Genomic DNA, 27,018 nt, shown 5'->3' with positions numbered 1-27,018 from the left:
CTCTCTGTAGTAAGCCAATATTTCAAAAAATATATAACAAAATATTTTCCAAAAGAACTATTTTTCATTTAAATTATAATCAGTAATAGCTGTTGGGAAATATCTTTTTATAAATTTAATCATGACTGTAGTTGTGTAAGTATTTTATTTAATATTTAATGTTTTTTTTTTGTCTCTGTCTTTGGTTCCGGTGTCATTTATTTCAAGTTTTTTTTGTAAATCTGCCCTATTGCCTAAATAAATAAATAAATAAATAAACACATTAAATGAAATGATTGTGTGTTTGTTCCATTTACGACTATAGCTTCCTTTCAGCGTCGACCTGCTGTGTTTCTTTTTGGCGGTATGGTCCGTCGTCATGGCGACATGGGATGATTGAAAAGGAGAACCCCCCCATTTTTTGTTGACTCCCCTCTAATGTAGCGCTTGGCTTCATTAGTCACAATGTGCACAGGCTGGGGTGTGTGTGTGTGTGTGTGTGTGTGTGTGTGTGTAAGACAGGGTAGAGAGGGGGGTGTTCTCTCTCTGGGATATACAGATAAGACCAGTCGCATTCAAACTAGAATATGTTTTTTGTATTTTTTGGGATCAGCTGCCTTTGAATAAAATACGATCTAAGAAGCTGATGTACACTTTTCTCAAAAAAAAAACAAAACAGCTATGATTAAAAATATTGTAAATAATTGACGATATTCATATGACCTTAGTCCCCCTCCTCCACTTCAGTCATCAAGCATTTTAAAGGAGTGAAGGTCATTGATCATTCAGAGCAAACATGGCCTCTTGGAGGGGGGTAAAGAAGAGGCCAACACTGTACACATACACACACACACACACACACACACAGTTATACATGGGCAACAATGGCTGAAACAAGACAAAGAAAGGGACTGGATTTTGACTGAGCGGAATTGAAATGGAGCGATTAATTAGTAGCACTGTTAGATCAGACAAGATTATCGAGCTCATAAACAAAAGACTAAAACATCACAATCATACTGATACTGACAGCATACACACACTAACATACAGTAACAACCCACAGAGAGAGAGAGAGAGAGAGAGAGAGAGCAGGAGAATCCCAAATGATCAGCTAGTAACGAACAAAGCCCATTAGCTCCAAGTCATTCCACCAAACCCATACACACAAACACGTGAAAAGAGAGAATCATACAAACACAAACCCTACACTTTATAACAATATATATATATATATATATTCATAGTTTCCATTCAATTTGATATCACTCAAATATTAAAAAAAATTCAATTTCATTTTACTATTATCTTCACTTAACGTGAAGGAATTAAAGACAAAACTGATTAACAGAACTACACAACTGCTGAAAATGAACACATCATAGATTTTACTCTATCAGGATATCTAAGGTTCGGTTTATATTATCATATTTTGCTTACTTAAATCCTCATGAAATGGCTTCTTAGCTCTAATATGATTCCATATGTTGACTTGTTTCTTTCTGAAACAGGAAATCAGAGTGACGCTGTGTTGAAGTGCTTGATGAATTACACAGCCAATAGATTTTCAAGATACACAACACACATACACACACACACACCGAATCTAACCAAACCTGACAGTAGCTTAGCGAGCTAGGCTAAATATGGAGGATGCTGACTGCAGGGTGAACAAAGGGGCTTTCCTTGAAGCTATGTACATATCCAAGGCTAGTGGGAATTAGCTACCAGCTAGCTATACCTAGGTAGGTAAGATACAGTGCAGATGACAAAACTATCACCTCTGTTCATAAAAAGGCACAAAAAATACACCAAAACACAGCAAAAACAATTAGTTATCCACTCACTAGCGCTAACTGTTTAGCTAAAACAACCTCTCAACTAGCTAATAATATAAACTTAAAAAAAAACTCAGCTGACTGTCATTCGCTAACTTCTGACCAAATTAAACACCTGTTTAGCATTTCGTTGTTGTTTTTAATCATTATTAAACAAACTAGTTCTTTTTTTATTTCACATCAGGCCAGAAAAAATGACAGTAATTAGCATATTTTGAGTAGTGTTTTATTAATTGGTTAGATAGCATTGAATAAGTTGATTAGTTGATTACCCACATCCTTCTCTCTGTAATAACACTGGAAAATCTGCTCCAACAGACTTGAACAGAGATATTTGTCTAAATCAGAACAAAATCTGCGAATCCCTAGCAACATCTAAAATAAGTAACGTTATATCTATGCTGAGAGAGAAAGTCTGAATTCATTAATGAGTCGAGGAATCACGTTATTCCATGATAGCGATCCATACACAATATTCTGCACTGTATTACACACACTCACATGTCCTCAGCCACATTTTCTGCACCAGTACTTCAGCACGCTTATTTAAGATACCGAGAGAGGATCATTATCGTCATTAAATTCCCACTGGAACAATTATATGATGTTTCAGATGTAGACATATAGCTTATGTTTGTATATTTCTAACTGATTTTTTTTAGTGTGTGATTTGATGTCACTAGTCCTGTAATGGTATTAGTATTATAGCAGCACATTTCAGATGTGATGGTTTTTCCATTACCATTAAATTACCGTGAATGGTAGAACAATTACTGAGCTCCTTACGACACACACTCACACACAGCTCACAAAGAGCCTCACAAAGACTAAAAAGAGACTCATATATTAAAAGCTGAATGTTCTTCATGGTTGTTATTGAAGGGTCTTCTGAAATATTCACGATGGTGCATTATTACAATTGGCCCACATTTGCTGACCTTTCCGTTGCCTGTGTTACAGACGGCAATATCACTGCAGGTTAGACGCAGTCGCAAAAGTTCACAACGGTTCATCTAATTGAGCTCTTAGTGTGTGTACAGTAAGGCACAAACATTTATAAATAACTAATAACTTTGGACTAATTCCATTTCTCAAATGTTTGTCATTATTTTTCACTAATAGACATTCAAAAGTTACGACAACCATATGTTACATATATATGGGCAGAAAATAGCAAGAACAGGAAGGAAGTAAGGAAGGAAGGAAAGAAAGGAAGGTGGGAAGGGGGAAGAAATGAAGGAGGGAAGGGAAGATGGAAGGAAGGAAGTAAGGAAGGAGGGTAGGAACAAGGACAGAAGGAAGGAAGGAAGGAAGGATGGAAGGAGAGATGAATGGAAGGAAGGAAAGAGGGAAGGAAGGAGAAAAGGAAGGAAGGAAGGAGGGAAGGAGGGAAGGAGGGAGAACAGAAAGTGATATAAATGTTAAATGTTAGTAAATCAAACATTCTTGCTGAAAAGAAGAAGATAAGAAAGAAGTATGAGGCCTTGCAAGCACTGTAATTAACACTTTGTTTTAGGAACAAGTGTTGCAAATAACATATTCTTTCATTATGGGCCGGTTTCCCAGACAGGGATTAAGCCTAGTCATAAAATAAAATAGCCTTTTAAACTGGATTAATGCTAAATCACTTTCTAAGGTTCAGCTTAATCTAGATTTACATGATCTGACTTTATTCCAGGAGTGAATTGGGGTTTAAATGAAACCTCAGAGGAGGGAGTTTAATGCCGTCAAATGAGAGACATGGATTATTTGTACCATGTCAATAAAGCCCCATAGACATCACCAGCCAGACCAAATGACATTTCTAAGAATATGGACACTTTCCAGGGATGTTTTGCAATCACACTCTTATTTCCAGTCACAGAGCTGAAAGCGTAGCCTATTAATAAGAAATATGCCAGAAAGCAAACAGCGCACAGAAAGTGATTAGTATGTAATGAATACACAAGAAAGACAAATTTAGGATTGCAGCCAGCAGTCGTTACAAAACAGCGGATATCCAGTTTTTCTGTCATTACCAACATGGTCTCATGATTGCAAACTGTAAGCAATTGCGCGAGCCAACTTGTGTGAAAAGATACAAATGGTTAAGGTTAAGGGTGAGGGGCGAATAGAAGCCTACTCTCTCTCACAGCAAAAAAAAAAAAAAACAGATAAGTCTGTTGCTATCTGTGCAACAGAAGGAGGCCTGGCACTGGGGTCACTGTTCCCATGTTCATTCCTTCATAAATATGCAGATGCTTACAGTCTTACAGTCTGCAGACTGGCTGTCGGCAAAGAGAGAAAGAGAGAACGAGAGATGGTTTCCCATCAGCCGGATGCAGTGATCGATAGGACTCTAGGCAAGGATCCTCTCCTGAGGCTTCAGCATAAATCTCCAGCCATTATGATCCAGCAGTCCATCAGCAGCTCTAAAACGCTCGGCGAAGGCGTCTGCTCTTTCCATCGCTCAAAAACTTTCTGCCTGCTTATTCATATCATCTGGTGCATTTTACCTGACCTCTTAATCATTACAGCAAGCACACTGACGTTATAACGATGTCATAACAGCGTTTTAAGCTTGTCATAGCACACATATTGAGCAATTACATTTCTAACAGCGGAGAAAAGATGTACCAGAGGTACTCACTGATTTAGTTCCACGTCTAGGATGAAAGTCTGGTCGAAGGCTTTCACCTGGAAACTTGCTTGGGCCAAATGATTCTTCTGTAAAGGACAGAGCAGAAGTAAAGGTTAGGGTTAAGTTAATTTGACTAAACCATTCTCTCAAATACATATATATATATATATATATATATATATATATATATAAATGAAACTGATAAAGCATATCACATAAAAGGTCATACTCACTGAACAAATATAATACTACTACTACTACTACTACTAATAATAATAATAATAATAATAATAATAATAAATAGCACCTTTCTAACTCTCAAGTATATTTACTAGTATGTTCATTTCAATATTAATCAAATCAGAAGATGTTCAGAAGTTGTTCCAGCTGTAACATACTTGAGTATATATTTACTCATTAATTCAATAATCCATTATTGTTTCTATAGTAACAGTTTAACACACAGACTTGTACGGCAGACGCTCCACATAATCTAATAAAAAACAGATTTGAAAAAAGGTGTTGTTATTTAACAAAGAAAAATGTGAAATCATTCATATGGTGAAGGTTTCTGTTAGGAAATATTTATGTAACATTTATGGAAGGAGTCTCCAGTGTTAGTGCTTTGTAGCTGCAGTAAGAATTTTTATGGCACAGGACAGAGGTGTTTACACTTTGTGGTTTCTCAGTAGCATGACAAGCTGTCTTATTAACTTCAAGAAAAAGAAAAAAAGAGAAGCTGATGAGAGAATGAACTTGTTTTGCGGATGTTCCATAACATTAATGTTCTTCACGGTTGTTATTGAAGGGCCTTCTGAAATATTCACGATGGTGCATTATTACAATTGGCCCACATTTGCTGACCTTTCCGTTGCCTGTGTTACAGACGGCAATATCACTGCAGGTTAGAAGCAGTTGCAAAAGTTCACAAAGGTTCATCTAATTGAGCTCTTAGTGTGTGTACAGTAAGGTGCAAACATTTATAAATAACTAATAACTTTGGACTAATTCCATTTCTCAAAAGTTTCTCATTATTTTTCAGTAATAGACATTCAAAAGTTACGACAATCATATGTTACTTATATATGGGCAGAAAATAGCAAGAACAGGAAGGAAGGAAGGAAAGAAAGCAAGGAGGGAAGGGGGAAGAAAGGAAGGAAAGAAGGAAGGAAAGATGGAACGAACAAAGACAGAAGGAGGGAAGGAAGGAGGGAAGGATGGAAAAAGAGAAGCTGATGAGAGAACAATTGTTTATAGCGATATCAGGAACTAACTTGTTTTGTGGACGCTCCATTACATTAAATGTAATGTTGGATTATTTTGCTATAACAGCATGCCACCTTCTGTGTTATTCCTTCCAAAAAAATTTAATAACCTACGAAAAAGCAGTTCTTTCAGTTCAATTTTAGCTGACTTGGGTAAAATAACTCTTCTGTAAAGGAGAGACTGGTATGGATTCAGTTCTGCTAAGTAGAAAAGAAAAAATTGCAGAACCTTTTTTTTTTCTTTATTTCTGACAACAACTGACTTATCACCTCAAACCTTTGGCTCATTTGATTTTAACTTGAGTAAATAAGCCAACTTTTGAGATCATAAAATTAAAATTTTGAAGTACTGCTGCCACCAAACATAAACTAAAATGTATGCAATTTTTCTTTTCTACCTGGCAGAAATGGGCTTCCATGGGACTAGAAACAAAATGTTCCAATTTTTTACATAGCAAACAGAGAGATGTGTCTGAGTTCAGTGCTTTGGGGGGGTCTTGTGGTCTAATTGGTTTTAATTCATGGCAGCTCTGCTGTGAACACAGGGGCTGGTGGCATTGTGATTGTGCCGCTGGTTAATTCAGCGCCTGCGTGGCCCCATATGGCTGAGGCTTTATAACAGCCCCCTTAGGGAAACAGAGAAAGCATTTGGCTCACAGCACATTGTTCTTATGGCATTCAGTCTGTGTGTGTGTGTGTGTAAGGAGGGAGCAATCGAAGTGTGTGCAAAGATTGGAGTCCCAACCCTAATCTAACATTTCCCAAAGGAGCCACCATGGCTGGAGGTAAAAGGGGAAAGGGGGATCCTCAACACTTCACCCATGAACGACCCGTGAATGAATACCCATCCCCCCAAACACACTTCTGCCCACGTGCCTAGAAGACACGCCCCAAATCCGTCTATTGTCTCCGAGATGAGCGAAGTGCTGCCTCCACACAAATATCACCCCACCTGCATCAGACTGCATTATCTTACACACTTCAATCTCATTAAAGAGGTCCAAAGTGTTTAGAGAAGGGAGGAACTGTGTAAGAGGAGACCAGAGTTTCCAGTACAGGTTCTCCGTACATTCCCCTTTTTTCCATCGACTGCAATTGCGCAGCTTCGCCTCAGTCGTCTCTCCAAATGTGTTCTATCCTCACTAAATTCACTCCAGTCCACTTTTGTTGATCTCCCAATTAAAGAAATGCTAAATATAGAAAGCTAGCAGACCCCGATTTCACATCGATCAAACTCTATAAATAAAACGCCTCATTTGCTTTTGAGACAGATCTGCTTCGAGCTGCACGCCAGGCTAAAAACAGACCTGGCTGCACGATAGCAGGAGAGATTTAAGGACATTCTGAGATGTTTAGAAGCATTTATAATGCCTTAGTGCATACTCCTCATGCAGAAGGCTCTAACTGCTGATTCACTGAGCCATCACACTCCACTGTGCTTTTCTAAAACACTGATATGGACTGTTTTCACAGTACGGCTGATTTACATTTAGTGACGCCCACAGAACTTCATAAAAGGCAAATCTCACAGAGCTTAGTTATCTCAAAGACGATAACTAAACAGAGAATGAGCACCTCATAAGCATGTCATGCGCTAAATCTTCCAGTAATGCAGCTCAGCCACTGCAGCGTTTCCATAGTCACACACAGACTTTTCATTGTTTTATAGGGTGCCTTTACTTTTGCCCCAGTGTTAATAGCTAGTCTTATTTGTCTTATTTTGGAGTGTTTTCTGTCATGTCATTAATATGAAACAACCTGAGTTTCACAAAATGTTTGTGAAGTTGAAAAAAACCAAGCTATTTAAACTCAACAGTGTAATCCGCAACTCATCACCAATTAAACATATATAATTCGATATATAATTCGATCTGTCAAGGTTCTCATTAGTGAGTCTCCTTATACGAAATTTACAAAAACCCAGGAGCTCTTGTAGGACAGTGAAAAAAAAAATGAACTAACTGGATGTTTACGAATTCCAAATTTCTTGTGTAAATGCTCCTACACATAATTTACGAATAAATTAGTTCGTATACAGTTTAATAAATGAGGCCTGTTGCACTGTGAAAGACACTTTGTATTTCGTTATTTGGCAGGCATTGTTATCCACAGTGACTTACGAATAAGGTAATATCTGATCCAAGCTTTTAACTACATGTATGCATATTCAAAATGGCTGCCTCAGGTATTGTATTCGTTTGATGTATTGGTTGTGTGGCTACTCAGAAATTAAAGCTACGTATCCATTGCTGCAACATGAATGTAAACAGTAGAGGCAGTACTTACGTGCATGACTATAACTCTTGAGTATACTTTTTACATCATATGCGGTTTTTTTATGTAATTTTCCTACAAAATGGTTAGCGTTTGATTTCTCACGTACGAGTCCACCTACGAATATGTTTTGCATACTAATCTTCTGTATCTTCTAAACTACTACGTAGTAATTACTTAGCATAAGGTTAGTTTTGAGTCACTGCTCACGACAATAATCGCAAAGATGGAGGAAAGGTTTATAGAGAAGCTTAACCTAGGCATGCTAACCGAGAACTGTCCCTGAATAGTTGTGAAATCGCTAATATTTAACTAATAATTAGCTAATAAGTTGTTGTCTGGGCTCTGTCCTGCCCTTTAATGGTTTCTTTTAATCCTCCAGATATGTGAAAAAGTGCACAGGAGACTATGTATGAAGTGCTGCTCACATGGCATGAACATATATGCTCTCTAGCAGTCCTGGGATTTGAACTCGCAACCTTTCGTTCACCAGCAGAGTCTAAACCACTAAACTACAACATGACAGAACATTCTTTTTGAATAAGGAAGTCATATATTTGAAATTGAGAGGTTTTTATCCTCAGCTCTAAGCTAAGTATAAGGACTAATACCAATACTATACCAAAGTGCTGTAAAGACTGTCTGTGTCTGTCATTGATTCATATTTACTCAATCACTGGATAAACAGCTGAAGTGTAGAGCTGGAAAAATAACCAGCACAATTTGGTTAGCCCCCATCAGAAACCACATCGTAACTGATACAGCGCATTAGCAGGATGAATCAGCTCTAAAGCCGAGCCAACCCCATCCTGACATTAGAGCATGCACACGCAAATGAAAGCTTATAAATAAATAAATCAGAGAGGAAAATATGGCCCTGGGCTCAGAATTGCAGCGACACAGACGCCCCAACTACGCTGCTAGTGAAAGGGGACGCAAGGATTAAAACCATCATAATCCACTTATCTCACTGTTTTTGGTATCAGTTCATCCACACACTAATGATATGTTCAGTAATCTTCAGACATCAGAAATCACCATTTTCAAGCAATCCCAATACAAGCAATGTGCACAAAGGCTCTGCTCATACATATTAACAATTTATTAATACCTGCCTGATATTAGGTGTTTTTTTTTTTTGAAAGCAAGACACTATATGTAGAAATGATGATCTACATCATTTTTCCGATTTTTGGATAAATCTATAACATCTGATCTTACATATCTTACAGTAAATAGATTTATTTCACTATATGTTGTCCACTTGTGAACACTGCATTATCTGCAACTTAGCAACGTCGCAGGTTTTAAGCTCCACCCACTTTTCATAATCCCACAATGTCATATATCCCTGAAAAGCTTGTTTCCTGATATGTGCCATTGTATAAGCCATTATGACACCAAGTTCCCTCACAAATCACATGATATTTCAATCATTTTTTCCCTCAAAATCAGTTTTCTATATTCAGAACTGAAAATCTACATGACCTACATTCATGAAATGTTCATTCCCGTCACTGTTCAGAAGGAAATTCCAGAGGAAGTTTTCAAAATGGTGATAATTGTTGGATTTATGTTCGATTGTATACTGAAAAATAACAAAATATATATATATATATATATATATATATATATATATATATATATATATGTATATATAAAGGTATATATAATATATATAGTGTATTGCATTATTTGTATCAAAAACTAATATGTTAAATAACGATACGTAACTTTAGTTGGCACTCAAATGCTTTTCTTGTCAGTCACACAGGATACAAACACAGGGTTTTCAGGGTTTTACTATGTAGCATGCTGACTCATACAATCAGAGTAAAGTGTTTTTCCTCTATTTATTGAAGCCTCATTAGAGGGCTAGATTAGTGCAGAAGGTAATGTTAATGCTTTGTGTGACAGTGTTACATTAGCAAGACAAAAGGTTAATGAGTGCAACAATATGGAGGATGTTTCTATAAGTTAAGCATCCTTTAATGACGAATTAACATTTTTAAAACGATTGCGAAGCTAAAACGGACACCTTCGGCAAAAGAATGAATCACACATCCAAGTGTTTTTCATCGACTCTCTGCTTATGTCATAATCAGCCTACAAATGCTGTAAAGCTTATAACAACTTTACCTGACCAAGTGAGCACGAAACTACTCTTATGCATGAGAATTAAAGCCTAGAGAGGTTTCTAGGCCACTCTGAACAGGTTCTTGGGCACTGAAAAATGTAACAATGTTTTATTCTACTTTATACCAGAGTGTTGCTGAATTCTCAAATCTGATTGGTCAGAAGGTGGTGATTGGTTTATTTTTCTGTAGTACCAGCTGTAACTCAAATGATAGGTTTCTATAGTAACAGGGACGTGAATGGCGAACACTCCACCTAACCTAAAGCTAACAAAAAAAAACAGATTTAAAAAAAGTGTTGATATTTAACAAAGAAAAATGTATACTGATCAATATGGTGAAGCTTTGTGTAAGGACACGTTTATCTAACATTCATGGAAGGAGTCTCCAGTGTCAGTGCTTTGTAATGGCTACGTTTTCCATCACATCACTGAGCACCGTCCGGTTTCTCGTTAACATTGCTGTATTTTTTCCCTTTTTGACTTCAAGAGAGAGAAAAAGAGAGGATGATGACGGAACGACTGTTTATACCTGTTATTACAGATACTTATTCCTCTCCTGGATGCTCCACGACATTAAACGTATCTATAAACGGTTAAAAAGTACATGTTGTTCGTTAATGAATTAAGAAATGTAATAGTTGAGAAAGCTCTATGGTATAAGAGGAATAAAACAGTTTAGAATGTGCTGTTATAGAAAAATAACCCACTTCAGGGTGGTAACCACAACTCCGCTCCACCACACACAGAGTTGTTGATTATTTTCCTATAACAGCATGTTCCTTAATTATTTTAATGGTTTACTCAGAAGTGATTTAACACTCTAGCCATGGATACATCACTATGTTTTTACTGTGACAGAAACATGTGCATTGTCTATTGCATTCTGGAAGGGCGCATGCGCATGCGCATCCTTTTGTTTGCCAGAGACGCGCGCGCGTTGGACCTTGGGGTCTCAGGTGCGCGAGAAACACCTTCTCAGTAAACAGAAATGCAGTCCATATCAAGCAAGTAGCCTGACTAACGCGTAAACTCGCAGTCTGATTGAGAGAAACAGCGAAATCATGAACAATACCTGAGAATGAAGTCTAGTGATGAAAGCTCACCTGGTCGGCGCCGGGGCTCGCGCGCACCCGTGTGCTCAGGACGTCATGCGCGGTCTGTCCGTGATCCGTGCGATAAACCAGCCGGACCGGGACCGTGCTCTCTCTCCCGAGGAACCTGCTCTCATCACGCAAGGCCCTCGTCTTCCCCAAGACGCCTCCTGGAATAAGCGGATAAAAAAATGACGCCCGAAAAAAACCGATCTGTGCATATACACATGTGCATATCTGATTATTACAAAATATTACAAAAATCAGGTCCTAACTGCAGGTTATTAAAGGTTACAGGATGGATATTCATTCTGTCTGCCATGACTGTTTACATCCGTACAGACCCTGCTGATGATACCAGCAAAATGCAAAAAAAAAAAAAAAAAAAAAAAAAGATGACTGAGCTTCAAAATTAAAATACAGTGCCATTCAAGAATTACAGCCAGATTGAATAAACAATCTGAGCCCAGAAAGAAAGAAAGAAAGAAGGAAGGAAGGAAAGAAGGAAAATCGCGTTACCATTGGTGGAATGTCGCGCGCTAATACCCAGCGCTCCGCACACACACACGAGCCAAAGCCCCAGTGTGGAAGCCATCATCACCAAATCCTCCCGAGCAGACAACCGCACGCGACCGACACCGAACCCTGCGCGCTGCTTTTCTTTGTTGCTGTTTTTTTTTTCTGGTTTGTTTATTTTAAGCGTGTCCTCTTCAATGGCGGCTCACACGCGTCCCCCCCGCGCGCTCCGTTCGTCTGGCCGACGCGCTCTCTCGCGCTGGTTGCCATTAGCGACGCTGGCGCAGCCTCCGCATCGCGCGCTCTAGCGGGACGGCGACGAGTCGAGGCCAGTTTCAGCTTCCTTCACCGGAACCACCTCCTCCTGAGAGACGTCAGTAGGCTGTTACCGAGCCGCCTCACTGCAGAAATGCCGTATGAATATACATGAGGGGAATATACGGAGCGGCGCGGCTGCGGCGCGCGGGATGACGGGTAGTGTAGTGCAGTGCACTGTAGTGTAGTGTGAGTGGGAGCGCGAGCGGCTCGCTGCCTTGTGGCCCACCTGCCGCTACCGTGTGCGCAGAGCAGACCACGTGACCGCCCGGGACGCCACCGACACCAGCATTACGCAACTGTGGCTTGTGGAAATAAGCTTTTGCACCAAGCTGTGACCCCAACTGTTTACTGATTCATCCAGATCTCATCAGAGCTGCAATAAAGCCGTTCATTCTGCATCAGTAAACAAATATATTAGGCAGATATTCTGTAAATATACAAACTAATTGTCATCTATATAATTAGAAGGAGTCCTCCACCATTTTGCCACCTCATGCTTAAATAATCTGGACATGCCTTTAGCACTTGGGCGCGTCCTAAATCATACACAGCTAAAACTGTTACAATATTCTGGATATCATCCATGTCAATGCTGTTTCTTTTTACTATTAATGTACATAATATTTATAGTAATAGTATACAGTATAAAATACTACTACTAATACTAATAATCCAGCCAATTTCCATATTGCTTATCCTATACAGGGTCGCAGGGAACTCGGGGGACACCCTGGACGGGGTACCAACCCATCACAGGGCACCATCACATGCACATTCACACACTGCGGACAATTTGGAAATGCCAGTCAGTTTACAGCGCATGTCTTTGGACTGGCGAGGAAACCGGAGTACCTGGAGGAAACCCCTGAAGCAGGGGGAGAAAATGCAAACTCTGCAGACACAGGGCAGGAGTGGGATTCATACTCCCAACCCCGGAGCTGCGAGGCAAACGTGCTGCCCACTAAGCCATAATAATAATAATAATAATAATAATAATAATAATGTCACCTGATATGAATAATAGCTCACGTCACCTGATCTATTTCCAATCTTCAGCTATTCGTTTCGGTGAGCCTGTGCCCATTGTAGCCTCAGATTCCTGTTTTTGGATGACAGGAGTGGAACCCGATCTGGTCTTCTGGCTGTTGTAGGCCATCAGCCTCAAGGTTTGATGTGTTGTGCTTTCTGGGATGCTTTTCTGCTCACCACAGTTGTAAAGAGTGCTTATTTGAGTTACCGTAACCTTCCTGTCTGGTCAAACCAACCTGACTATTCTCCTCTTACCTCTCTGAACACATTTCTGCCTGCATGCTCACTGAATGCTTTTTTTTTTTTTCTGTGAAAACTCTAGAGACTGTTGAGTGTGTGAAAATCCCAGGAGATCAGCAGTTTCTGAAATACTCAAATCAGCCATCTGGCACCTGCATGGGTTCCCTCCCACTACCTAAAAACATGCCAGTAGGTGGATTGGTTGGTGGATCCTTTCTTGCTCCTAGGTATACGTGAATATTTGTGTGTGTGTATAAAGCCCTGCAATGGACTGCTCCCAGGATCGGCTCCGGATCCACTGTGACCCTGACCAGGATAAAGCGCTTGCTGAGTAACTCACTCATTAACTTCTAGTTAAACAGAATAATTGATACCTTCAAATCATTCTTTAAATGAATAGTTAAATAACTAATCTAATATATTGCATTTAAACAGAATTACTTTGCAGGGATTTAAAAAAAAAAAAAAAGCAAACAAAGTCATATCACAGATCTATTCTAATGACAAAATTTAGTGACAGCCATAAAAATGGTTCTTGTGGTTTTCTTTAAAAATGTAACCTATTTAATGGGATTTATAACACAGAAGATCAAGGACAAAAAACAAGATTAAGGTCAAGCCAATGAAATATTATACAAACCCGATTCAGGTCTGATGTTATAAATAGAGGAGTTTGATAGGGAGTTATTTTGTGTGCTCATTCATTTACATCTAAATTTCTTATTAACATTCAAGGCTTGCCCTACTCAACTTTAAACCCTTTTATAACAACAAATCACCTTCTATTAAACACTGAACAGAGTAGAAAGTGATTCAGCAAGTCGATATAAATATTGACAGGGAAAACAGAAGATCTGAAAGAGGTTAAAATCCACTAAATGACTTCAGCTTCTCTGACAGGAGGATGTGTGTATGGGCAATTCTCCATCGTCTTGTCAATCCCTTCATACTTTTATTCACCCACTATTACAGCCTCGGCCAAGTGTTAAAGGTGCAGTTTGCAATGTTTAAAAGTGATTCAAATACCTGTAATAATCATAGTATTATATTCGCAATAATTCCTTTAAGTGGATTCGGCTCGTTTCATCATTTCAGGCAGACGTTAAACACGAACTCTGAGTTGAGTGAACTCCACACACTATATCCCGAGTTCTCACCAGAATTTCTGGAATGAAGCTTAACCCACTCCATGTACACTGCCCCTAACCTGAGTGTGTTCATGGTGGAAGTCATTAATGGAGCTAAAGTGGGTTTATGAAAGATATTGGCTGATTTTCTAAACAGCAACACTGACAGTAGTTCTGCTTGTAATTCAAATCACAGGTTTAGATTAATGTACTGTTAATAGCTGATTGTAGAAAATTAATCAACACCTTCTGGCCAAAGCGATAGTTTTATCAGACAAGGGAAGAGATAAAGCTTGTCATTGTTTACACTGCAATTGCAATTTCCCTTACAGACAGCAGAGGGATCTGCTACTCCTTTAATCAAAATGCTCCATTGCAAGTCGTTGGATTTATTTCGACTTTAAAGTCTATAACGACTTCACAGGATACCTGAATCACTCTAATACCTGAAGCATGGGAATGACAATGTGACCTGACTATGTTTTCCCCTAGGGTGACTATGATCCTCTGTATAAATGATTGTGTAAAATGCAAAATTGATGAAAACAGATGAAATGGGCATTTGTTATATGGATGGCACAAGCGACCTTTCAACTTCATGTGTACAGTTTCACAGCACAACAGAATTCATGACAGCTGGATTGACTGTGGCCAGGAAGCTATCCAGAAGCCTAAACTGCACTTTTTTGAGTAGTAAGCTGACGGAGTTAGCCGAGTCAGCCCCTTGTGAGCTGAATCAGGTGTGACAGAAAAGGAAATGCAGTGAAGTACAGTGGGCCTGCACAACTCGGGTTAGGAGACACTGATTTAGAACAATGTCTGTGGGGGAAAAAAAAATATCATCATGAAGCTGATCCTAGATCTGGACAAAACAGTGTGAATGATTTCAACCAGGATCTGACTTAGGATGAATAGTTCTTCACACACACAATTCCTCCCCCCTCAAACCTCATTTACAGTGTATATGCAATTACCATAACAATAACAGACACATATTCCTGTACTGAGAAAAAGAGCGAAAAAACATTTATCTCCAAACTCACTTGGAATGGAAGTCTAGTCACTTGCTGAAAATACGCAAATATTTAACGCAAATTCTTTCCTTTGGCAAAATGGTACATATCCCAAAGAAAACATTATACAGACTTAGACCTTAATTTACAAACAGGAATGAAAGCATTCTACAATCTAAGGAATGAAACACTTGGGGCATGCTATTACAGAAAAACAATCAATGACAGAGTAATGTAATGCCACCTGATACAAAGCAGAGTTACTGTTACCACTCTGACATTGAACATTTCCCAATAACAGCATGTCCCAAAGTGTTTTCCTCTCTTACCACAGCAATTTGTACCAAGAAGCAAGCTAAATCCTATTATCATTTATGTCATAACAGCTACCAGTGGTTCCCTCACCAGTCTCTCTCTGTTTTCTTCCGTGTAACGTTAATATGACCAAGTATAATAAGCATAATTTTAAAAATGCAGCTTTTCATGTTGCTGAGAAAATGGAAAGCATAAACCTGTCCATTCTGAAGACTCCGCTACGACACTGGAGACTCCTTCCATACACTTTAAAGAAACATCTCCTTACAGAAAGCATCACCATATGAAAAATTACGTCTTTGTTTTTTTTTTTTTTTTTTTTTTATCAATTCTGTTTATTATTAGGCTTAGATTATGTGGAGCGTCTGCCATAGAAGTCCCTGTGAATGAGCTGTTACTATAGAAACAAAAACGTTATAGAAAGAGCGCATTAATATAAACTTGTGATTGAAATTACCGAGCTGCCGTTATAGAAAATTAGTTAACACTTTCCGAACAGAGAACTCAACAGCAGTGTGGTGTAAAAATGTTTATCAACAGGATTCAACAACTGTCCTTAGATTTCCATTGTAAGAGAGTTTGAGTCATTTGGTTTTTTTTCCCCCAATTCTCAGTACAAGAAAAAATGAAATGATTTAAATGATTTAAATGATTGTACATGATTACACCAATATGAGTATAGTGAAACACTGGAGTACTCCTGAACACACAGCTATTGCAATACTGTTTCCTGGCCTAAATCTCCCTATTATATTGCATTTCTTTACAACTGAATCCCAACAGAATTAGCAATTACTCCTACAAATGTGCAAAAAGCATTCAGTTTCTACATGTGGAGACGGAAATTTTAATAGCGAAACTTGTAAAATCAACTAGTTAAGCTAATTTGTAAGGCAAGTTCCATATTGCTTATTCTAAATACATTTTATGTTTACTGTGCAGAGTTTTCACACTGAAAGCGCCAAAAATTTTATACACACACAATATATATATAATTTACGTATGTATGTATTATGTAATTTTTTTAAAGAAAGGTTTGTGTTTTGTGGGTTTATATAAGATTTAACTTTTTTTTAATAGTAATAATAATAATAATATTTAATATCTCTGTCCCACTTCTCGACAACTCATTCATTTAGGAACTGGACTATCTCTCAGAGATATGCAGAAAATATTTGATCATTTGGTACGTACACACAAACACACACACACACAAACACACACACACACAAACACACACACACACAAACACACACACACACAAACACACACACACACACACACAAACACACAAACACACAAACACACACACAAACACACACACAAACACACACACAAACACACACACAAACACACACACAAACACACACACAAACACACACACAAACACAAGCTTTGCCAATGCTCATTTCATATTCAATATCCTTTTCTACAAATTGTAGAAACCCTTAAAATCCTCCTCCATGTCACCGCTGGACTGGAAGAGCTGCCATAAGTCCAGGGCAGATGCTGAGCGTCCCCGAGACTCAGAAACTTTTCCGAGACACTGAAGGGTCTGGGATTCTACAGGTTTACCAGAAAGGCCACACAGGGGCTCGGATGGTGCGGTTCGTCTCCGCCTCCATGTCCGCACTTTTCTTTGCAAGGCTCCAGATAGAATGTCCGTGTTGGAAGAAGACATTTCCTCTGTGATGGGTCCATGATGTGTAACGTCAGGTGCTTTGCCTGTATTACAGAAAGGTCTCTCGGTTGTACATTCTGTAACATCTGAAACTAACTTTGGTGCAGTCTGAAAGTCTGACATTACAGACGGCTCTGACACCACGCGAGAGGTCCCTGCGCCCAATGAACTGCAAGTCGTACCGAACGCCGCAGGATCTGAAAGTCTAACATGCTGTGTGCTTTGTGAAGTCCTTTGTTCTAAACGAGTGTGTAATGAGGTCCTGGTCCTCTCCAGACACTCAGAAAGACAGTCTTGTCTGGTGTTACACACTGATGTACCCAAAGCCTTCTGTAAAGCAGCATTAGAACTGGATTCCCATTCAAATGAACCACGCTTGGACTGGGATTTCTGAAAAGTGTCCAATTGTCCTGCTGAGTCTCCTTTAGGACTTTGGGAGAGTTCTCTGGAGCGCTTGCGGACCGATCGCTCCGTGTTGTGAGAGCCCCAGAGCGGGGTTTCGTCAGTCACATCCTCCTCTTCAACCTCCATTTCTCCGTCCTTCCTTACAGCTGGTCCAGGAACGATGAGCGGGGAGGTAACACTGCACTTCACCCTGCAGCAGAGACATTGGAGTTCGATTAAGTACATTACAGTTCAAGTCATATTTACTGTCTTCACATCCATATACACATACTGTATAAAGTGGGAGGTAACATTATTCCTCCTGAAATCACAAAATTGCAAAGTAGCGAAGCGTAACACATAAGGGATAATCCATGGCTAGGTGTGCATTACACAATTTTAATGCACAATGTGGAGGCATAGAACCACTGACACAAAGCGGAGGATTGTTGCCTCCACAGAGTGCGTTAAAATCACGTAATGCACACCTAGCCATGGATTATCCTGCTTATACCATGGTCACTTGCCAGCATTGACAAGTTAAATCTATCACTGATATTTGCAATGCAACATTTGACTGAACGGATAAAAAGAACGGTGAATTATATATGGGTCATTAGATCTAGAATTCTGCCTGCTCTAAATCACACACAGAGACAAAACAGTGCGATAAGATTAGATTTATTTGAATGAATTATAATAAATTGTTATTAGAGAGAGAGATTGTGTGTTTGTGTGTGTGAATTACCTGCATCTGTGCAACATCTCTATAATGAAGCTGTGAGTTTAACTACTGCATGCAGCTGTAACTATGTTACAACTGTTTATAGGCAGCGCATTCATTGAGAACGGTGATTAAACTGACGGGAACTACATGTGCATTCAGCGCACACCTTCCAGCCAATCAGAATCGAGTATACGGACAGACCATGGTACAAGATGTATTATGACACATAACAGCAGGTAGCAAGGTTTTTAGCAGCATTCACTGGAAATACGTTTATTTGAAATATAGCACTGTAACATTTACTATTTTAAGTTTATTTAATTAAAAAAATATATCTTTATTTTCAACATCACATTTATAGCTGAGTCTTTACACAGTTTGAGTATGATTATTGCCTATATTAAGTAAAGTGCTTCAATTACAAATCACTAATTTTTAAAACTCAGTAGGAAAAATTGGTATCGCTTTAAAGTCATGCTTTCAGTATTGGCCCTTAAAAGCTAACAGCTTGGTTACAAGACTTGGACACAAGCTTTACAGATAAACCTCCACTAAACATAAATTAAACAAATACCCAAAGAATGTGTCACAGAGATGTTTGTTACTGCACATGTCTATTTCTTAAGCTAAAATTGTAAACAAAGAACTCATAAGAAATAATACTGTGCTACTACGGTAACACTAATAGGACAAAAATGTAACTAAACTACAATAACAGGCGTCGTTGAAGTACCGGTGAAGTCAGAACTGATGTTGTGATACTGTTTGCTTTTCTTGTTATTGTCTGGAAAACATGGTGGCCGTGAGTGGAAGTACCGTTTTATTTGGGGGCTGATGTGTACAAAATCACAGGTGAGTCCTGAGATAACTCTGTCCACCACCAGGTACTCCTCACTTCTAGAGAAAGCCTGATGCTGCTCACTCTGCAGGTGCTGTAGATCAGGGCATAGATCAGGGATGAGAAAGTTATCTGCTTATAGTTAAAATGTAAAGATATTTTAGACAATAAATTGTTGCAAATTTGCACTGGTACTTGTTTGGTACTCACAGCTTTCAGGTTGTCGTATTTGACAATGCAGCATTCGCAGTAGCCCCCTTTCCTTCGTCCCTTTCCCTCACGGCCTCGGTGCCTGTCTTTCCTGCTCTTCTCCCGTCGATCTCCTCCAGACCTGAAGCAAATCACCCCAAATCACGTCACATCATGTCATATATATGTGAAAAGCTTGCATACTGATGGGTCGCTTTATGTGTCATTGTCAAATGTGACATACAATTTCCTTTATAAGCCCCATTAAAACAGAAACACATTAAACCACACTGTATATTTAAACCTTTTTTCCCCAAAAATTATCTATACTCAGTACAAAAAATATCAGTTTCTAGATGTTCATTCCTATTCCAAATTAGAAAGATATTAAAGAGGAATTTCCCAAAATGAAACTGTTGAATTTAAGAAAAATATTTTTAAACAACAACAAATATTTTTAAACAATGCATGGTATTGTTGTGACTAAACATTTTTTCCCTGTAAAAGTCTTTCTCTTGAGAGCATCTTTACAGTGAAATAAATATTAAATCTAACATATGAAGACTAGAGTTTTGGTTTTATTTAGTATGCAAATGTATGCATATTTAATTAGACAGCCTAATCTGCCTAAACATGCACAATTTTGTAAAGTTACACATTGGCAAATATTGATTGTGATACTGTATCTATTGTTTTAAAAATACTAGTCTATTCACTTGTAGTGTCTTGCCTTAACAACAATTTTAACAATAGGTGGTTCTGAAAATAAATTTGATCCGTGATGACATACAGTCATACTGTCAAATGTTTATTTTATTTGGGAAATGCAGACGCTCAGACTCCGCATGCTAGAACATACCCGCACCCTTTTGTCTTTTTCCCAGGGTCGTCTTTATCGTTTTCTTCCAAGAAGGGACTACAGGGGGCAGCAGATCGGAGGTTACACACAGGCATGTTGGCCATGGGGAGATAGAGGGGACGGTAGTGTCTATAAAAAAAATAAATAAATAAAAATAATAATAAAAGAAATTAGAGGGGGGTGGGTACAGGAAATTCTAGACACCTCACCTATAAAATATTTCTTTTACTTGTTAAACAGAAATTGAATAATAAAAAAAAGATTAGTACCTGCTAGAGTCCTCCACTTTAACAAAGGGGCGACTGATTCGTCCTGCTATTTATAAAAAAAAATAATAATAATAAAAAAAAAAATTTCTCATGGCTTTTACAGCAGTATAGAATGAGCTGAATCACCTCAAAATGAATTCAGGAAGTAAACTGAATTAGAAGTTTTAGGAGAATTACTGAGACTTATTCATTATTGAAATGGCGTACTCATGATGTACTCATTATTTGAAATTGAAACCAATCAAATGAAATGGAACAGACCAAAACTATGGTCCTTAAAACTGTATAAGACGTTGGATCAACATATGCAAGTGTTTTTTTGCACATGTACTGACAGAGTGTGTATCGTACTCTACTCACGTTTGCTTTTCTGAGAAGCAGTCCCATCTGTGGGCTCAGGTTTGGCCTGAAACACAAGTAAAAATTACTGACCTACAGTACAATGTATAACACGAAAGAGTGACTTTCAAAGTTTTAAAAAAATATTGTACAAATAAATCAACTGGAGAACAGCTAACGCAACACAATTTTTAAAAAAAAATCTAGTCAAACCAAATTATTTTTCCAAAATATTTCATTAGTTTGCAGCCAGGTACTTTAACATACAAGAGAAAAATCTTGCTAAAATCTTGCACTTGCTAATGAAAATCTTTATTATTCACAAACTCCTAATTTATCATCAGAGTACAAATATGGTAAGAAAATTTTCAATGCAAAATTCATTCCTATTAAATCTTTCGAAGAGTTTATTGTGTTAGAATGAACAACACACACTTACAGCTTTCTTCACTGAGTGAGTCGCTGCTCTGACTTTAGCAATTGTGCTCTTTTTCTTGTCAATATAAGAAATTACATCTGTTATAAAAGATAAAGGTTATAAAAGGTAATCAGTTACAATGAACAGTAATAAAAACATTAAATAACCTTGAAACTGAAAAGGGCAAAGAGTCAAAACAATGTTTACTTCAATCAACTTTTACTATCTAGTTCAAAATGAGAGTCATAAAATGAGTACCATCAATGTAGAGGATTTTTACACCCCATTCAAGTGCATTGGCCAGGATTCTGTTCATCTGAATACGCTCCTAAGAAATTGGGGGATGGATGGAGAAAGAGAGAGGGGGGAAAAAAAAGAAAAGAAAAGGAGACTCAATACAAATCAGTAAACTGATTAATACTTCCAAACAGTAGGTGAGAATCTACAAAGATAATCCACAAGATCTGCAATCGGCTTTGGCTAGAACCGTCAGAGTAAACAAAAGCACTCACTTGTTCCTTAACGACTTTCTCCACTAAGGATTTCCCTCGGCTTACAACCACCTGTGAAATACCGACCAGAGACGGTGAAATCACTGCAGGTTTCTTCAAAAAGTCACAAACATTAAAGAAGAATGCAGTTGATTAAAGGCTAAATAATAGTTTCTGCAGATAAACTATAAGAAGTACTGTGGCTGCTTTCTGTCTTTCCCCCAACCTCTGTTCATCAGACACCCTGCGTTAGTTAGCAAGCATACAATGCAAAAATGTCCTTTTTTAAAAAAATTTTTTTAACTGGACTTCAGATTTGTTTGATCAAAACTTATATTACATTTACAATATAATATTACTATTTTAAATCAACGAGGTTTAATTTTTTTTTTCCCCTGACAGAACTGATTCTTATGGCTTCAGTTTAGAAAAACAGCATGGCGATGAAACCTTCAGCGCGTTCTCTGATGCTGCTTATATCCATAGTAGAATTCATTTAGAAATGCTAGTTCTTGTAATATTTCATTGTGCACATTTACCATCAGTGCAGTCATGTTAAAGCATTACACTATACATACATACACATACACAGGCCAAAAGTATGTGGACACCTGACCCTTATTCTCATATGTGCTTGTTGAACATCCCATTGCAGAATTAATCCCTGTTTGCCGTTATTATGACTTCCACTCTTCTGGGAAGGCTTTCCTCTAGATTTTGGACTGTGGCTGTGTTCTATTTGTGTTCATTCAGCCACAAGAGCATTAGTGAGCTCCGCCAGTGATGTCGGGCGAGGAGGCCTGGAATACACTAGTTGTTCCAGTTCATCCCAGTGGTGTTCAGTGGGGTCAGAGCTCTGTGCGGAACGAGTTCTTCAGGGAGTTGTTTCGCTCTAACCTTAGCAAACCATGGTTTGGGCGCCTTCGCTGCAGTGAAGTGATATTATATTGCTACAACATACAAAGATATCCTGTACAATTTGGGGAAGACCCACATATGGATGTGATGGGCAGGTGTTCACAAACCTTTGGCCATATAGTGTATGTAAGTTTGGAGCTGAGATATAGATTTAGATAAAGCTCCTCACGGTGTCAGCAGGTCCCTGTGAGCTGCCTCGGTGGCCGTGACTGTCCCTCCTGCTGCCAGGATGGGGGGAGCTGAGGCCCGAGTCTGGACTCGGCACCGGGGAGTCCTGAACGAGCCGCTGCACATGCCGAGCTTCAGGTTTACTGGACACCAAGTATCGAATCTCTTTACTGAAGAACTTTTCCACTGTCTGAAAGAACAAGAACACATTGAATACCATTAACAGAAACATTAAGTAAACAATAAACACGTACAACAATGTACATGATGTTAATTTTAAGCGTTTGCTTTTATTCATTGTTCCGTTTGGTTGCTACTTTAGTATGCACTACTTGAAAAAGTGAAGTAAAGTAGTTAAGAAAATGAGGATGTATCCATCCATTAACTTTCCCAATCAAAGCTGCTCTACAATTTTACTAAAGAAAAAAAGAGATGTGAAATCTGCTCAGAGGACAAAAGGAAGCAAAGACATGTACTGCTGTTTGAATGAGACTGCTATTAACTTGCAAAGAGGCCTGTCATTGCCCCGTTCTCAACAATCACAGAGCTTTAAAAGGACCGTTTCCGCTCATACATAACGTGTGTGCGCATAAAGTATTATTCAATCACTTTTATCAGCAAGAAAGGCCAATCAATCAGGTGTAAATGTACTACAGAGAGTGCAGAGAGGCACTCATTAAAAGAAAAAAGAAATCCACCCTGAATGACTTGCATAGAAGATCTTCAGTTGTGCAAGAGATTAATTTTATAATGAAATTCTGAGTTGAAACTTTTGTCTTTAACGTCTTTCACCGACAAGTCGGTCTACATTCACTTTCCTTAATAGTTTCCAATGTTACCCAGAATGCTGTTCAACTACCTGCTCATAGTGGTGCCAGTGGGATTTAGCACTCACTTCATCTCTACCTAAAGAGAGCGATGCAGCAGAGCTTTAGTCCTTTAGTCTGTCCCGCTCTCTCACCTCCTCATCTGTACACTCTACTCAACCGGATCAAAGCCTCAACTTTCATACTAATACTGCTCATAGTCATGGCTCGCTAACAAACCGAGCAAATGTGTTTCAGTGTGGACTTTCCTTTTAATCATGAAGGGAGGGGAAAAAAAAAAAACCACTCCAGCATCCCTCAAGTTCAAAAATCCTTATATGGTTTTAAATTTGGCGTCATAAAGATCATAAAGCTGAACGTGTAACAAAAATGACTGATCACATCATGTTTAACCGCACGTAAAGAAAAGACAGATGTAGAGAAGCATATGGACATACAGAAAATTTCCCCATCGCAGCTCTCTGCATAAACACACAGCAGTTAGTATACACACGAATGCAAAAAACATGGACACTAGTCATTTGTATCACTCCACAACTCTCAGTACATATTCATTAAAAAAAAAAAAAAAAAAAAAAAAAATCACCACAAAACTGAATCAGTAACCAAAATGACTCAGATCGCGACTCTTTGGAAAACTACTCACATGTTGCTTGCAAGTAGAGCATCTTGCGTAATCTTTGGTTACATTGAGAACAAAACAAATAAATAAATAAGTCACACATTACTTGCATGACTTAAAAACAAAACAAAACAAAAAAAAAAAGGAAACTAAATGATTTAAATTGCACTCACTCCTCCAAGGCTCTTGATATCAGTTTCTAAAGCCTGGCTGCGTTTGTTACACGGTAGATCCAAATAAAAGATTCGCCCAGCCAAGGGCTTCTTCTGAACTGGCTCACACGCTGGATGATGTTTCCTGATAGATGCAGCTTTTCGGTGTTCATCGTCGTCCAGTTTTGGGTCTGTGGATTTAAAAAAAATAAATAAATAAAAATAAATAATAAATAAATAAAAAAGGATTCATTCAACATTAAATGAGCACAAGGCTAATGGAAAACCGTATCAACACACAGTGAGTGCATTTAATCATATGCTTAACTAAAGAACAAAAGTCTTTGTCCACAAAAAGAGAGTGCTCCTGAATGAAAGGTTGATTCTTTCTCTGTAAAACTCTCTACATTTTAATACGATCTGTTAATTCTGAGAAAAATTGATGAGACTGGAGTAATGGAGTACTATGAACATTAAGGATGTGACAGCATGTTATTACACCTCGCTTAACATAGATTAATAGAAGACTGTCTCTTGACTGATAAAAGTTCTGTTAAATCAGACAGGAAATCACTCAGATAGATGTAACACAATATCAGAAACAAATTGTGAGAAAATTTACTCTATTCTGACTCTCTAAACATGGCAGGTGAGAAGAGTAAACAATCCTTCTGCTTATTTTTTATAGGACTATCTCTTGAGTAGGGCTGCACAATATATCGAAATTATCAAAATATCGCAAATGTAAATATCGCAATATGCATATCACAAGGGCTCGCGATAACTGAACTATTAATACTTTGAAAAGTTACAAAGTCTAAGTTTTGGGGCAACACAGATAGCAGAGAATGCTTTCTTCTCCTCAAAAGAACACGTAAGTTGGTTATGTCATTTTCAGTTTTTAAATATATTAATATATGTATATAAATATAATTAAAATTGATTTTACACACACATATAGCATTATTGTACCATATATCACATTATTTAACAAGTTATCCCATTTTTCTTCAATATCATGCAGCCCTACTCTTGAGTACTAAAGAGTCTGTTAAATCCCACAAGAAATTAATAAGTATAACATGATCTCAGAAACATGAATTATAAGAAATATTACAGAAGCATTTTGTTATTCTGACTTTCTAAACATGGCATATGAGAAGACTCAACATGATCTTATTGCTCTTTCTGCTTATTCTATATAGGGCTCTCTCTTCAGTACTAAAGGGTCTGTTAGATCTGAGAATTATTTATTAAAACAGATATAACACAGCATCAAAAATGATAAATTATGAGAAATATTACAGAAGCATTTTGTTATTCTGACTCTTTAAAACATGGCATATGGGAACACTGAACTCTGCTTATTTTATATAGGACTATCTCTTGATTGTTAAAGAATATGTTAGATCTAAGAATAAATGATTAAAATAGATATCACACAGAATGAGAAAGAGTAATTATGAGAAATATTACAGAAGCATTTTGTTATTCTGACTCTTTAAACATGGCATATGGGAACACTGAACAAGAACTGAGGCTTATTTCATATCTTTCATATCTGTCTCTTGATTGTGGTCTATGAGGGAAGAATAAAAACACAAAGGTGGGGGAAAAAAAAAAGGAAGACTTACCTTGAAATTGTGGTTTGGTAGATCTGGGAAAGCTCTGGTGTTTCATTACAGTGTAGGAGTTGCTAAGAGTTCCTTAGCTACCGTTACCATGCAGGAGCCTTAAAAAAAAAAAAAAAAGGATTTCTTTATAGAGAAAAGAAATACACAACTATCTAACAATGAAGCCATTTCACTTACTTTACTTTCTCTACGTTGAGCTCTGTTACAGCTGCCAGATTCAGTGATGAGGAGCTCTGGTGTCAGTTTGGATTTGCATCTGCAGGCCGAGTTGTTTAAATGTGCCCCGTTTTTTAAACTGGACAAACGTTACACCGGAAGTTCAAACCCGGATGAAGCTAACAGCTAGCTAACAAATTACCCAAGCAAGTCTACGTGAATATTCATGAACTTCCTGGACTCGAGTTGTCCTCGAGTTGATATTTATTTACATTTATTCATTTATTTGCAAAATATAACACTGAAGTGCTCCACTATGTTTGTTTTGTTATTCTCTAAACCACAAACGCCAAACAAAACAATTCCATTTTCCCGCTCAGAAAATCCACTTCCTCCTGCGAAGAACAGATACATCACAAGAATTTCACAAACACACTTTTCGGCCTTGATACGTAATACCAATTTACAAGAACATGCAGAACTTACACACTTAATAAAAACGAATAACATGAAATAATTAACAGATAAATTCCACACTGCCAAATCTCATTTTAGAGTAGCACTACCTGTTTTATGGGCACATT

General features: G+C 38.0%; 2 protein-coding genes across 8 annotated transcripts in view; both read right to left on the bottom strand.

Annotated features, from left to right (window-relative positions):
* Nucleotides 1-12,216, bottom strand: part of adam22 (ADAM metallopeptidase domain 22) — a 76,051-nt gene extending 63,835 nt beyond the window's left edge. Inside the window, exons 1-3 of one of the 5 annotated variants that reach the window (XM_026924170.3) lie at nucleotides 11,724-12,216; nucleotides 11,217-11,374; nucleotides 4,447-4,523 (exon numbers count right to left, since the gene is read on the bottom strand). In XM_026924170.3, the coding sequence (XP_026779971.1) occupies nucleotides 4,447-4,523; nucleotides 11,217-11,374; nucleotides 11,724-11,802 (314 nt within the window). In that variant the 5' untranslated portion in view covers nucleotides 11,803-12,216. The remainder of the gene's footprint in view (nucleotides 1-4,446; nucleotides 4,524-11,216; nucleotides 11,375-11,723) is intronic. The other 4 variants (XM_053228124.1, XM_026924167.3, XM_026924169.3 and 1 more) reach the window with 4 other exon arrangements.
* Nucleotides 12,217-16,935: 4,719 nt separating this feature from the next.
* Nucleotides 16,936-26,940, bottom strand: dbf4 (DBF4 zinc finger). Of its 3 annotated transcripts, none has more exons than XM_053228127.1 (13): nucleotides 26,456-26,940; nucleotides 26,279-26,376; nucleotides 24,666-24,835; nucleotides 23,045-23,233; nucleotides 21,979-22,029; nucleotides 21,725-21,794; nucleotides 21,488-21,564; nucleotides 21,070-21,115; nucleotides 20,710-20,755; nucleotides 20,447-20,569; nucleotides 19,603-19,723; nucleotides 19,371-19,486; nucleotides 16,936-18,038 (listed from the first exon to the last, which is right to left on the bottom strand). In XM_053228127.1, the coding sequence occupies exons 2-13, from the start codon at nucleotides 26,322-26,324 to the stop codon at nucleotides 17,192-17,194; spliced, it is 1,902 nt and encodes a 633-aa protein (XP_053084102.1). In that variant the 5' UTR covers nucleotides 26,325-26,376; nucleotides 26,456-26,940; the 3' UTR covers nucleotides 16,936-17,191. The 3 variants fall into 3 exon arrangements, with proteins under 3 accessions (XP_053084102.1, XP_053084101.1, XP_053084100.1); XM_053228126.1 differs by having other exon boundaries at nucleotides 20,441-20,569; nucleotides 20,710-20,752; nucleotides 26,456-26,939; XM_053228125.1 differs by having other exon boundaries at nucleotides 20,441-20,569; nucleotides 26,456-26,937.
* Between the last annotated feature and the right edge of the window lie 78 nt (nucleotides 26,941-27,018).

The sequence above is a fragment of the Pangasianodon hypophthalmus genome, chromosome 22 (assembly GCF_027358585.1).
Source record: "Pangasianodon hypophthalmus isolate fPanHyp1 chromosome 22, fPanHyp1.pri, whole genome shotgun sequence".
Lineage (NCBI taxonomy): Eukaryota > Metazoa > Chordata > Actinopteri > Siluriformes > Pangasiidae > Pangasianodon > Pangasianodon hypophthalmus.
Note: the sequence above shows the minus strand (reverse complement) of the source record. Positions and strands in the feature narration are given on the sequence as shown.